At 33.8% G+C, this 11,926-nt stretch overlaps 1 protein-coding gene across 3 annotated transcripts in view; it reads right to left on the bottom strand.

Moving 5' to 3' along the window:
- The window catches only part of Dmd (dystrophin), a 1,613,500-nt gene that overhangs the window by 768,539 nt on the left and 833,035 nt on the right, over positions 1-11,926 (bottom strand). For all 3 annotated transcript variants that reach the window (XM_023715436.1, XM_023715435.1, XM_023715434.1), the window contains exon 32: positions 8,774-9,006. In XM_023715436.1, the coding sequence (XP_023571204.1) occupies positions 8,774-9,006 (233 nt within the window). The remainder of the gene's footprint in view (positions 1-8,773; positions 9,007-11,926) is intronic.

The raw sequence follows: 11,926 nt of genomic DNA, 5'->3' as shown, positions 1-11,926 counted from the left end.
AACTTTGATCTAAGTCATCATACATAGAAAAGTGTGGATAACTGTGCAAAAACACTTTTGACTAATAGTGATGAGTAATCTCTACCTCATTTCATTCTCAATTATTCATTGCCATACAGATGGAAGTCATATTTAAAGCCACACTCACTCTACTGTCTCTTCCTAACTTCATTTCTTAAAATCCCCTCACTTGGGTTGAATGTGCCTTTGTTAATAGAGGGTTTCAAAGAAATTTGCAGAATAAAAGAAAAACAATATTGTCCTTAATGTTTTTTTTCTCTTTCTTTCTTTCTTTCTTTCTTTCTTTTTTTTTTTTTTTTGGCACTAGGGATCAAACTCAGGACCTTGTATTTACCAGGCAGGTGCTTAAGTCACTGAGTAATATCCCTGTCCCATTAATGTTAACAATAGCCAGAATTCTGCTAACATTAAGAATGTACAATACAACACATTGTAATTTATTTTTTTTTCAAAAAAATATGTACTTGGTATAGGGTTTCACTATTCAGTGATGAAACATAGCTATCCTCCTTTTTCAGCCTTCCCGGCACTGAGATTACAGGCATGTGCCCCCATGTCTGTTTTCTGTGGCTGGCTCATTAGGCCCCAGGTTCTGGGGCCAACATGGCCTGTGGTAATGAGGATCAAATCCAGGTCCTTATGCATGCCATGCGGGTGCTTAGACTGCTGAGTTATCTCCCAGCTCCCACATGTAATTTTAATCACAGACTTAAGGATTGAAAGTTATGATGAACTATAAATTGTAAGAGGCAGAAATTCTAAAAATAAATTTAAAAATTTAAAATATAGTAAGTTTTAAAAAATTAAATAGTGAGACTGGGTGTGGTGGCATGCACCTGTAATTCAGCTCTTGGGAGGCTATAAACAGGCAGATCACTATCAGTACGAACTAATAGTGAGACCTGGAATACCCTGTAGACCCTACCCTAAAAATAAAAAAATTAAATAGCAATTAATTTTTACTAATTAACTTTTTACTCATAAAAAGTTAATGATCCCAGAACATAGATATCTCCCCGAAATAATGAAAATCATTTCACATAAAAGAACCCTAACTAGATTCAAATTAGGAAATTTTTAAATAGAACTCATTATTTACAAACAATAGCTAACTTCTCTTCATCAGAATCCCATCAGTATTTTGTTGAAAACACACCATACTTGCTTTTATAAGAATTCACAGAAATACTACCATTCATTTTGAATAAGACATAGTGTGATTCATTTTGAATAACAAGACTTTGACAAAGTTTTCCTTTGAATTGAATTGAAATGTTGTAAGATATGCACTTCTATTATGACTTTGAAATATGTGGTTTAATAAAGCATGTTTATCTTTAAGCTAAAAAGTATATGATATCATTTTCTATAAAAAGGTTATTATGAGAGTTAGAAAATGGTGTGTGTGTTTGCAATTCTCCGCTCTGCTTTCATTTAAAAAGGAGTTTATTTTTGTCATGACCAGAGTGTATAAGTTATATTACTGGCATTGACATTTTTACATCCTTCAAATGAAGATAAGAGTGAATTTGACTCCTATTAGGTAAGGAAAGAAATCTTCATGAATGTGAAGCATTGCTCCACAGGGTAGTACTCGGTCTACTGGAAATACATTCATTTGTTAGAAGATAACTGAAGGACAAAATTTGCAAAGATCTTCAGCTAAACAAAGAATATGGCATTATTCTTTGTATGATGTAATACACAGCTTCTACATATGGAAAGAGAACATGTTCTGGCATGGTGTTTCTTTAGGTTGTGAAGAAAGTGATACTATATAAGGAATGGAGTAGTTTAGCAAAATAAAAGAAACTTCAATCTTCTGCTGTCATTCAACACTATAGTCTGCTGGGCGCTCATCAAAAAAATTTGAATTTATAGTTTTTTGGTTATAATTTTGATGAAGAAAAGAGGAGTAAACAGGCGGTAGGAGGAAGGTCAGAGAAAAAGAATGAAATACTGTCTATTCCCAAAAGGCTTGGATTTATGTTAGGACAATTATATTCACTAAATGACTTTAGGCTAATTACATAAATTGTCTATAACTCTTCTCATTTGTTCAACAAAGGAAACTTTTTGAAACTACACACTTTCTGTTAGGGTCACAGCAATAGAATAGGACTAAGAAATACTTTTGTTTCACTTTGTTTTTAGTTTAAAGAACTGAGTCCTTTTTAATACCCTATATTGTTTCACCAATACTTCATAGTCAAATAGACAAGCTCTTTCATCATAAGACTATAGGTGAATTTCTTCAACAAATGTTATCATCAGAATTCTTTTGGAGCCATTCAAAGGCTCATCATGTAGATGGAAAAATTTTATCATAATGTAATTCTTATTAAAGATTTTGACACTGAAAACACCAACAAAATCAAACATAGCAAGTGATTATTTCCCATTTAATATGCCTTTTACCCACTAAAACAGCTCAGGCTTTGGATAATGAAATAGTCTATGCAACAGTGCAATGTGCCACTAAAATTCAAATTTGAACAATGCATCTTGCCCAGATTGGGCAATTTGTCTCAACCCCAACCAAGATAGGTCTTATTAGGAGATAAAATGCTTTTGCCAATTTAATTCTTTATTCGATACAAGTGGCATTCATGGTTCAGATTTACTGGTGAATTACACTGAACACCTGGTCAAAATGACTTGAAAAAAGATTGTAATTAGCATAGGAAATCAGATGCCAGTTGTATAAAAATAGCAGAATTTTAGGACTACCTATACCCTGTTCATAGCAACGAGTTCCTCACTGCCAGAAACTTCTCCCTAAACCTCCCATCCTTTCCCGCCTGTCTCCTGTTATCCTTCTTGCCATTCCTCTGTGTTTTTTTTCTCTTTAATTTGTCTTCCTTCCTTCTCCTCAAGCCCTTGCATTTTTCCTCTCCTCCTCTTTCATTCCCTCCTTTCCCTCCTTTCACTAGAGGTTAGATTTAGCAAACACATTTAGGAAAAACCTGTAAACATATCTTCCCCATCAACTGTTAGATAATGTAAGCAAAAGAAAATGGATCATTATCAAAACAATTTTATTTCAAATCAGTTTAAGTGTAGTGAGGTAGTGTTGTAGGCAGCCAAGTTAGACAGAAATATTATAGGCAGTCAGGCAGGGACAGGCTCTTGAAGGAGACAGCACAGAAGATGAAATGCCTTACAACTGTGGGAGGGGTGGACGCTCCTGCTGTGAACCAGACCTAAAGACCTAAAGGCCAAGCAAAGGCTAAAAGAGTAGCACGTGGGATTGATATTCTAAATAGGTACCAAACACCTGGAAAGACCCAAGTGGGTTACTAACCCAACCCCCAATGGGAAGAGACCCTGTCCTGCATTCCAGCCCCTAACAGGAAGAGACCCTGTCCCTTATTCATGCCCGCTTACTCTGTGAGTCATTTCCCCATTTGGTCCTGGGTGTAATCAACTTTACCTGAGCAATGGTGCTTGTAATCTCATTGGTTGACCATAGTTTGGTCCCACCCCACATCCACCTAAGCGAGATCCCCCTTTCTCCACCTTAGCCCCACATGGCTTTACACTATAAAAGTTCCTGGAAGAGACAGCTTCCCGGGGAAACTACCTGCTTGGGCCCCTCTCCTGTCCAACTCTTGGACAGGAGCTTTCTTTCCCTCAATAAATATATTCTGCTCATAACCTCCATTTGTTCCTAAAATTCATTCTTTGGTTTTGGAGAACATAGGTCAGGAGATTGTTTTTCCCTATGTCATTTGGAGGTTCTCTATACAGTTTGGAGGTCACCCACCCGAGATCAGTTTTTCTCCCTGTATCAGTAGAAGTAGCATTTCTTAGATTGTTTTAATACTAAACTATAAATTACACACACTTGTTAATACATTCAAAAGTCTAAAAAGTAAACTTTGAGCTTTATGTTTTACACATTTTCTATTTTTGCATATGTTACATCTCTATTCCTCTACAACATAGTGTTCTATTTTTTAATCTATGAAATTCAGTAATAGAGTTGCTCATTGTTTTAAAAAACTACATTTAAACACTTAAAATTATAATTTTATTCCATTTTCTTTTGCTTAATATGATTCACTTAACATTTTTGATTCCATAAATGTGGCAGTCTTTCAATTTTGAAAATCAAAATTTAATTAAAAATTTTAAGCTAAAGGCAAATAGAAACATTTACCACATATGTGATTTTAAAATTCAAAGTCTAAAGCTTTTAAATACCTAGCTTATTCAAAGCTATGTGATTATACCCTTTCTCAGGCCCATATTTTAATTAATGCACATCAAACATTGCATCTGAAACTCATATGTTCAAAATGAAACTGTTCTTGAGTATTGCAACATCTCATTACCTTAACAAGCCATCAGTTTACCCAACTTCTCATTCTTGGTAGTTACAATTATAATTCTTAAGATCCCCCTATGTTTAAAATGGAACTTTCTTCTCACATTTCATTTATATTACCTATCAAGAAATCTATATTAAAAATCAATTACTGAATTTCTGAACATCCCCAAAATTTACATTTGAGATACTAGTATGCAAGTTGTTTTCATTTGTGTTCTACACATGACAAAGCTGAATTCATTAAACTCGTTGCTTAGATCATAATAGCTGCCTGCCATCTTTATTCTGTCTGTCCTTAGTCCTACTCTTCATAACTTTTTCCCAATTTCACTTTCCGTTATTATTTATTGGCTTTCAGTGTTCATTCTCTCTTCTATTGTCAACGGCCTCCAGTCCCGTTAGGGGTAATTTTTCTGATTGTGAAGACCTTTGGGAAGAGAAAAGTGTAAGTCCAGCTTCTCTGCTTTTCTCTAGCTGAGAGATGGATGTGACCCGGGAAAGGTCCATTGTACCCTCTCTTCAGGATTTTAAATTTGAAGAGCTCTGACAAAACTAAACAAAAAAGGGGATACAAATGAAGGTCCATTTTGTATCTGTATATACAAAGTAGTTCAGATAGATATACAGCTACTTTCTCTTAATTCAATGAGAAGGAAGATTTGTACTAATAGTGTTTGGACAGGATATCATGTCTGCATCTTGTACTATGAATAACCACTAAGGAGATAACAATGTACTATGTATTAATTATTGTAACATCCTACCTACCTATTTTGAAACTGTCTCATTGCTATTTGTTTCTCAATAAAATTAATAAAAGAACAAATAAATTTGAATAGAGTTTCACAGGATGAATAATGGGGAATAACTCAAATAGTACCTGCTGTGAGGCACCCAGAAACTTTTCTTGTTTTAAAATCCTTGCTCTTTTGCCTTTGTGCTAATTCTGGTAAATTTACTTTATGTTTGATTAATCAGAGTGATTTATGTTGTTTGCATCCAGAGACGCCTAACTGATAGATGAATAAATTATATTTGAATATCATTCCTGCAGCCCATCACCAAGTCTTAGCCTGGTAAGGAAGGATCCCAGTTATTTAGCCACATTCCTCTCTATTCAACCCTCCAGTCTCTCCCTCCTCATACACCTGAAATTCAGCCATATGGAATCACAGTTCCTCAACCATCATATGCTGGTTCCCACCTCCTGAAAATTATGGTCTCTTCCTTCTGCATGAACTGTTCATCTCATTTCACCCAGGTGTTCATTCCAATTTGTTCATTAATGCTTTGTTTAAGCTCAATCTTTTTCACGAAGTTACTCCCAACTTGATTGTTTTTAAACCAAAAGAAATAAGTAGGAAGGAATCATTATTATATAGTAAGAGAAGGGAAAATAGATAAGTATATGAATGTATATTTATAACTATGAAAATGTAGATACTACATATACATGTATTTCATTAAAATTCTATTTTTTGTATTTCCATATATGGTTCTTGAACTCTCCTAAATTAATTTTGGGTATGTTTTGCTTGTGGATATTGAACTCAGAGCCTTTGCACTAAACTACATCCTTAGCCTTTTTATTCCCCTAGTCTTTAAAAAAAATTTTTTTTAATTATGTGATCCTTGTCTTCTACCAGATCTGTGAGTAAAAGACCTCAGTTTTTTCCCATTTAGAATTATGTTAGCCATTGGCTTGTCATGGATGGCTTTTATCAGACTGAAATTTCCAGGCAGGACTTGAACCTATGTGCCACCACAGCAAATTATCTGGGCATATATTTTTCTTTCTTTCTTTTTTTTGACGGAACCGGGGATTGAACTCAGGCCCTTGCACTTGCCAGAGAAGCGCTTATTCCACTGAGCCATCTCCCCGGCCCCTGGGCATATATTAAAGACTAAAGCAATGTATCTTTATGAAAAGACTAATTTATTTATAAAACTATGAAGACTGCTGAATACATCAATTACTTCCCTAAATACTAATCTAGCAAACCAATCATGAAGGAGTACTTTCTCTTTTATTTTAGCACATAGGGATATTAACAGGAAGCCATAATGATAGTGGAAAAACAGGCTGCAGATATGCGAAAGGTTCTTGTGTCCAATAATTTTTATGGGATATATAGTATCATTGCTTATATCTAGATGTCTCCCCAAGCCTCATGTGCTCTTGTGCCCAAAAACCCTAAATGTGGTTTTGGGGAAGTGACTGACTAGATCATGGTTTGTGATACTTGATATGGGTGGATGGTCCTGGATTAGCACTGTTTTATTAAGCATTATTCTGGGTGTAGGTGATGGATTTACTGAAGAGAGAAGACCCTAGGTGTGAGGAACATCAACCAATAGGTGTGTATTTGGATGAAATAAAAAGGGAAAGAAGGAATTCTCACAGCTTCCTGCCTGCCATGCCACAGACTGTCTCTCTTCTGCAATATTGCTCTTCTGTTCCACCCTGCATTGGAGACAGTTGACTATGGGCTGAGACCTCTAAACTGTGAGCTACAATAACCCTTTCCTTCTTTAATTTGTGAGTGTTAAATATTTTGCTCAGCAATGTGAAAGTAAGAAACACGGTTTTCATGACAAAATTGCCATGAAGTATGTTTCCAGAGTTTTCTGTGGAACCTAATATCAATCACTAACATTTGTTGAATATTCACATTAATCAATGGAAAATGGGAAGCATTTTTTACTTACTAGTTAACTTAATCCTCATGGTAATCTATCAGGCAGATGGCATAATTATTCACATTTACAGGTAGATAAACTCAGGCTCAAGGAAGACTGAATAACTCAATTCAAGTCATACCTATAGAAGTGAAGTCAACCTTGAACCTAGAAAATCCTAAAGTCTTTACGTTCAACAAAGTCTAACACCCAGTCATGATAAAAATCATAAAGAAAATTTGAATAGATGGTTTTCATCTGGTAAGTATAGTGTGGAAGTATTAGCAGAATAACATGGTGAAAGAATATATCATTTTGCTATACAAATTAGCCCATTGCAATTATAAATGCTCAGCATAATTTCTTAGACAGTGAGTACAAACACATGCATTCCTAGATCCTAGTAGCACTTACAATTATTACTTGCAGGCAGGATATGTAGAAGGAACATAGGATTATGAATTAAACAGACTTCAGTTTGAGTCCTTAATCTATTACCTACTAAAAATATCACATCTAGATGAGCCACAATTTTTCCCAAAAAATGTGGCTACGAATACTTCTTATAAAAAGGCAGTATAAAATATTTGCATATGCTAAGTATATATTTTTATATAAACACATATCCATTAACATATTTTAAATGGTAATATATCTTCTGCATACTCTGTTTCCAGAATAGAAAACAAAGCTCTAGAGAAAGACTTGACCACAATTATACTACGTGCAAATGGCAGAGAATCATTGAACAAAGAACTTCTCAGTTCACTCTCAGGGTCCATTAAATGTGAGACTTTAAAAAATTATTACCAACTTTTCTTCCTTCCAAGAGAATTACTCTCATTCACTTTCAAAAGGTACTCCCCTTTGTCTGCTTTGTCCCCTGTTGTTTTCAAAAGTTTAATTCTATAACACCTAAATATCTTCATCCCATTTTCCTAGCTCTTTAGAAATTCATGAAACGCTGCTGTAAGTTAAACGAGTACAGTATATAGAATAGTCAACATTGCTTTTTTCATCCATTTGGAAATATAAAAGATATATAGTACATCTATCGTAGCTAGGTAAACCCCATTTATGTCAATATATTCTTACATTTCTAGTTAATGCTGTAATTTTGTCAAATGGATTTCAATGTGGCTGAGAATTGGAACATTGTTTTAAAAAACATGTTTATTTGAATGTGGCATTGCACTAATAACAATATTGAGATCTAGAGTATTTTTAAATATCTTTTGTTTTTGTTACTTTTCATTTTTATTTATAGCCAACTTTCAATTATCTTTATCACTGGATGAGGAAAATTGGCAGAGATAACTCAGAAGAGTGGATAATAAACAAGTCCCAGATTATTATGTTTGAGTATACAATACATTATGGCTGCAGAGTGCCAAAACAATTTAAATATAAACAACTCAATTGAGCTAATTATTTGGTATCAAATAGACTTTTAAAATACCAGTTGTTTAATGAATTTATTTAAGCCTATTATATATGTAAGGTTTATGCTTTTTGCCTTGTATTCTCCTTTTTTAAATTCATGACTAATTTAGATGATTGCATTAACTCATGTCCTTTCTCATACTTAGAGTGGACAGAAGAGAGTGTGTTTTGCTTGCTGACTTAGGGGAAAATATGTCTAAAACTTTGATGGGAAATGGCCTAGGAGAGTGAAATAACCAGAAAAATATATGCAGTTTAAGAACAGCCTCTGCCAACTTTTATTTTTTTCACTCATACCTTCTGTTTGGTGATCATCTCGTTGATGTCTTCAAGATCACCCACCATCACCCTTTGTGATTTTATAACTCGATCAAGCAGAGAAAGCCAATCAGTAAGTTCTGTCCAAGCCCGGTTGAAATCTGCCAGAGCAGGTATCTCCAACAGCAAGGAAGATGGCATTTCTAGTTTGGAGATGGTAGTTTCCTTGGCAACCACAGGTTGTGTCACTAGAGTAACAGTCTGACTAGCAGCTAAAATATTTTTTGAAAAAAAGAAAAAAAAAAGAAAAATTAGAAACACATGTAAAGAGCTAATTGGAATAACAATAAATCAACTTAATTGAAAGGAAACAATTTCAGCCAAACTATTATTTGTGATATTATATCTGTTATTAATATAAAGCATACATCATAGGAAACTCAAAAACAAACTTTCCTTTAATACACATTTAGGAATCTCTCAAAATGATTTAGTTCCTTCTAATGCTGGGACAAATTATTTAAATAACCCACTCAATAATAATTTTTCAGTAAAAGCAATTAGTAAACAAAAGTATTCAGACATTTCTAGGTGAATAAGATGTGCTTACTACTTTCCTTATATAAAATATTTTTCAGGAAGACTCTAAGGAGATCAAATTCAATGAAATGTTCTTGCCTCAACTTTGTATTTCTGCTGGTACAATTTGTTTCCTATTTTTGTTTTTGTTTTCTTCTGGGTTGGAACTGAAGTGACTATCAGTGAAGACAAAGCAAGGTACATTGTTTTTGGTTTTCTTTGGGGGGGTACTGGGAATTGAACTCAAGACCTTGCAGTTGCCAGGCAGATACATGTGCTACTGAGGTAAATTCCCCAGGGTACAATGTTTTGACAAAGCGAGGGCTATTAAAGATTTTCTACTTGGATGTGAAACACTGTTTCAGGTTTGTGTGTTTGTTCGTTTGTTTTAATTCAATAATGATTGTTGTATTGCATATTGTTGTTTTCAAATTGGTTGTTCAGATTACCAGATACAAGCATGCAAAATGGGTCAGAAAGTTAGAAACACTTAAGGAGAGAAAAAATTAAACATTAACTGCTCCTTTCAATAGATCAGCAGAAATAAATAGTAAAATGATCCAAGCTATCATGTATACATATCTTTTTTCCTTCTTTATTTTTTCCTTTTCCTCATTCCAATTGTTCTTCCCTTTGAACAGTTTCTTTCCCTTTCACAGTAACTTTCTGATTTTATTTACTCTTTCAGCTGCTTATACTAAGGAGACAGTATGTTTAAACAGACAGGCCTGATTTATTTCACTTATTAGTATGGTGTCTAGTTGCATCCATTTACGTAAACTACTAGCAAACAGAATGCAGTGAATAATCAAGATTATACACTGTGATCAAGTATGATTCATCCCAGGAATGCAAGGATGGTTCAATATATGCAAGTTCACAATTGTAATACAGCACATCAATAGTGCCAAAGGCAAAAATCACATAATCAACTCAACAGATGTAGAAAGAATTTTTAATAAAGTACAACACTCATCATGATAAAAACCCTACAGAAAATTGGAACAGATGGTCTTTAACTCAACTTGAGAAAAGCCATCGATGACACATCAATAGTCAACGTCATACTAAATGGACAAAAACTGAAAGCCTTCACTTTAGAATGAGGAACAAGATGAGGTTGTCCACTGTTACCAGTCCTATTAAATGGAAACATTACCCAGAGTGATTAGACAAGAGAGAAAAATAAATGGAATAAAGACTGGAAAGGGAAAAGTAAAAGTATTATTTGCAGATGATATTAAAAGATTCCAATATCTCCACCAAAAGACATGTAGATATGGTAATCAAATCCAATAGTGTTTCGAGGTTTTAATGAAATCTTAATTGTACTAAAAACTATGAGATAGCACAAGTTGGTTCACACACTTATGCTTAAGGTTGTATATTTTATTATTCTTTCATGAAATTCATGTATGTTGTCTAGAAAATTTCAAGGAACATCGCTTCTCAGCCTTTTGGTTACGATCAAGTGGAAAATTCTAGGAACAAGAATTTTAAGACATATTAACATTAACATTAAATGATTAATGTTTAGAAGGCAAAGGAATTATATAATTACAATATCAGTCCAGTGTATAAAGAATAGATTATAATATGAAGTGTGGTTGGTATAATTACAAAATCATAATTTTTAATCATATATATATATATGTATGTATAATTTTTCCAGAATACTATAGGTGAAATAAGTTTATATAGTTTACCTAGATTATTTAATATAATGCTCTGAGGTAACATCAATGTTGTGACAAGCACAGATCTATGGTTTGCACTCTGAATTATATATTCAGTGTTAATGTCATTACAGATTGAACTAAGGACATCAAATCCAGGTTAGAATAATACTGCTTCATTTTGTCTACTACTACTCATTGAAGTTTAATAAAAATTTGGATGATGCAATCCAAAAAAAACCCAAAAATATTTAAGATAAAATTTTCTATTCTGTTCCACTGTACTGGGCATTCTGGACATGAGACACTACATATGAATCAATTGAGATTTAAAATCTAGGAGTGAAACACATTGGAAAGAATTCTGCCTCAGATCCTGCCCTCTTCTGTGCATCAGGAATATTGGGACCTTGGTTATTTCACTTTCCTAAACTTCAGTATTTCTCCTCAGTAAAGTAAAAGCAATATAATTAATGTCAGAGGGAGAGTTCTGTGGGTCCAATTACTGACAGAAGCAATGTTCTTGTAGCAATGCCAGTGACACATCAACATCATTGACATTGCCACAATATTAGCAAAGTCTCTGATACTACCAGGTAATCAATATTAGCTATTACTATTTTATAAATACATAGTTAATAAAATTATTCTATTAACTAAAAGTGAGAGGCTGGAGATGCAGGGTAGAAATGTGAAATTAACCAGGAGACTGGAACCAAAGAAATGCTTGATTGTGTAAATCAGAAAGAAAGCTTTCTAGGAAAGATGGAAAGTAAAGATACCTCAAGAAAAAACAAAAACAAGAAAACACAAACACAAGACCTCAGACCCATGGACAAGAAGAACATAAAATAAATTCATGCTGTTAGACTTTCATTTTCAGGAGACTATATATTAATTTTATTGCTTTGTAACTCTTTGTACTTTAATTTTTTTT

The sequence above is a fragment of the Octodon degus genome, unplaced genomic scaffold (genome assembly GCF_000260255.1).
Source record: "Octodon degus isolate 3935 unplaced genomic scaffold, OctDeg1.0 scaffold00041, whole genome shotgun sequence".
Classification (NCBI taxonomy): domain Eukaryota; kingdom Metazoa; phylum Chordata; class Mammalia; order Rodentia; family Octodontidae; genus Octodon; species Octodon degus.
The sequence above is the reverse complement of the archived record's forward strand: the minus strand, read 5'-3'. Positions and strand labels throughout refer to the sequence as shown.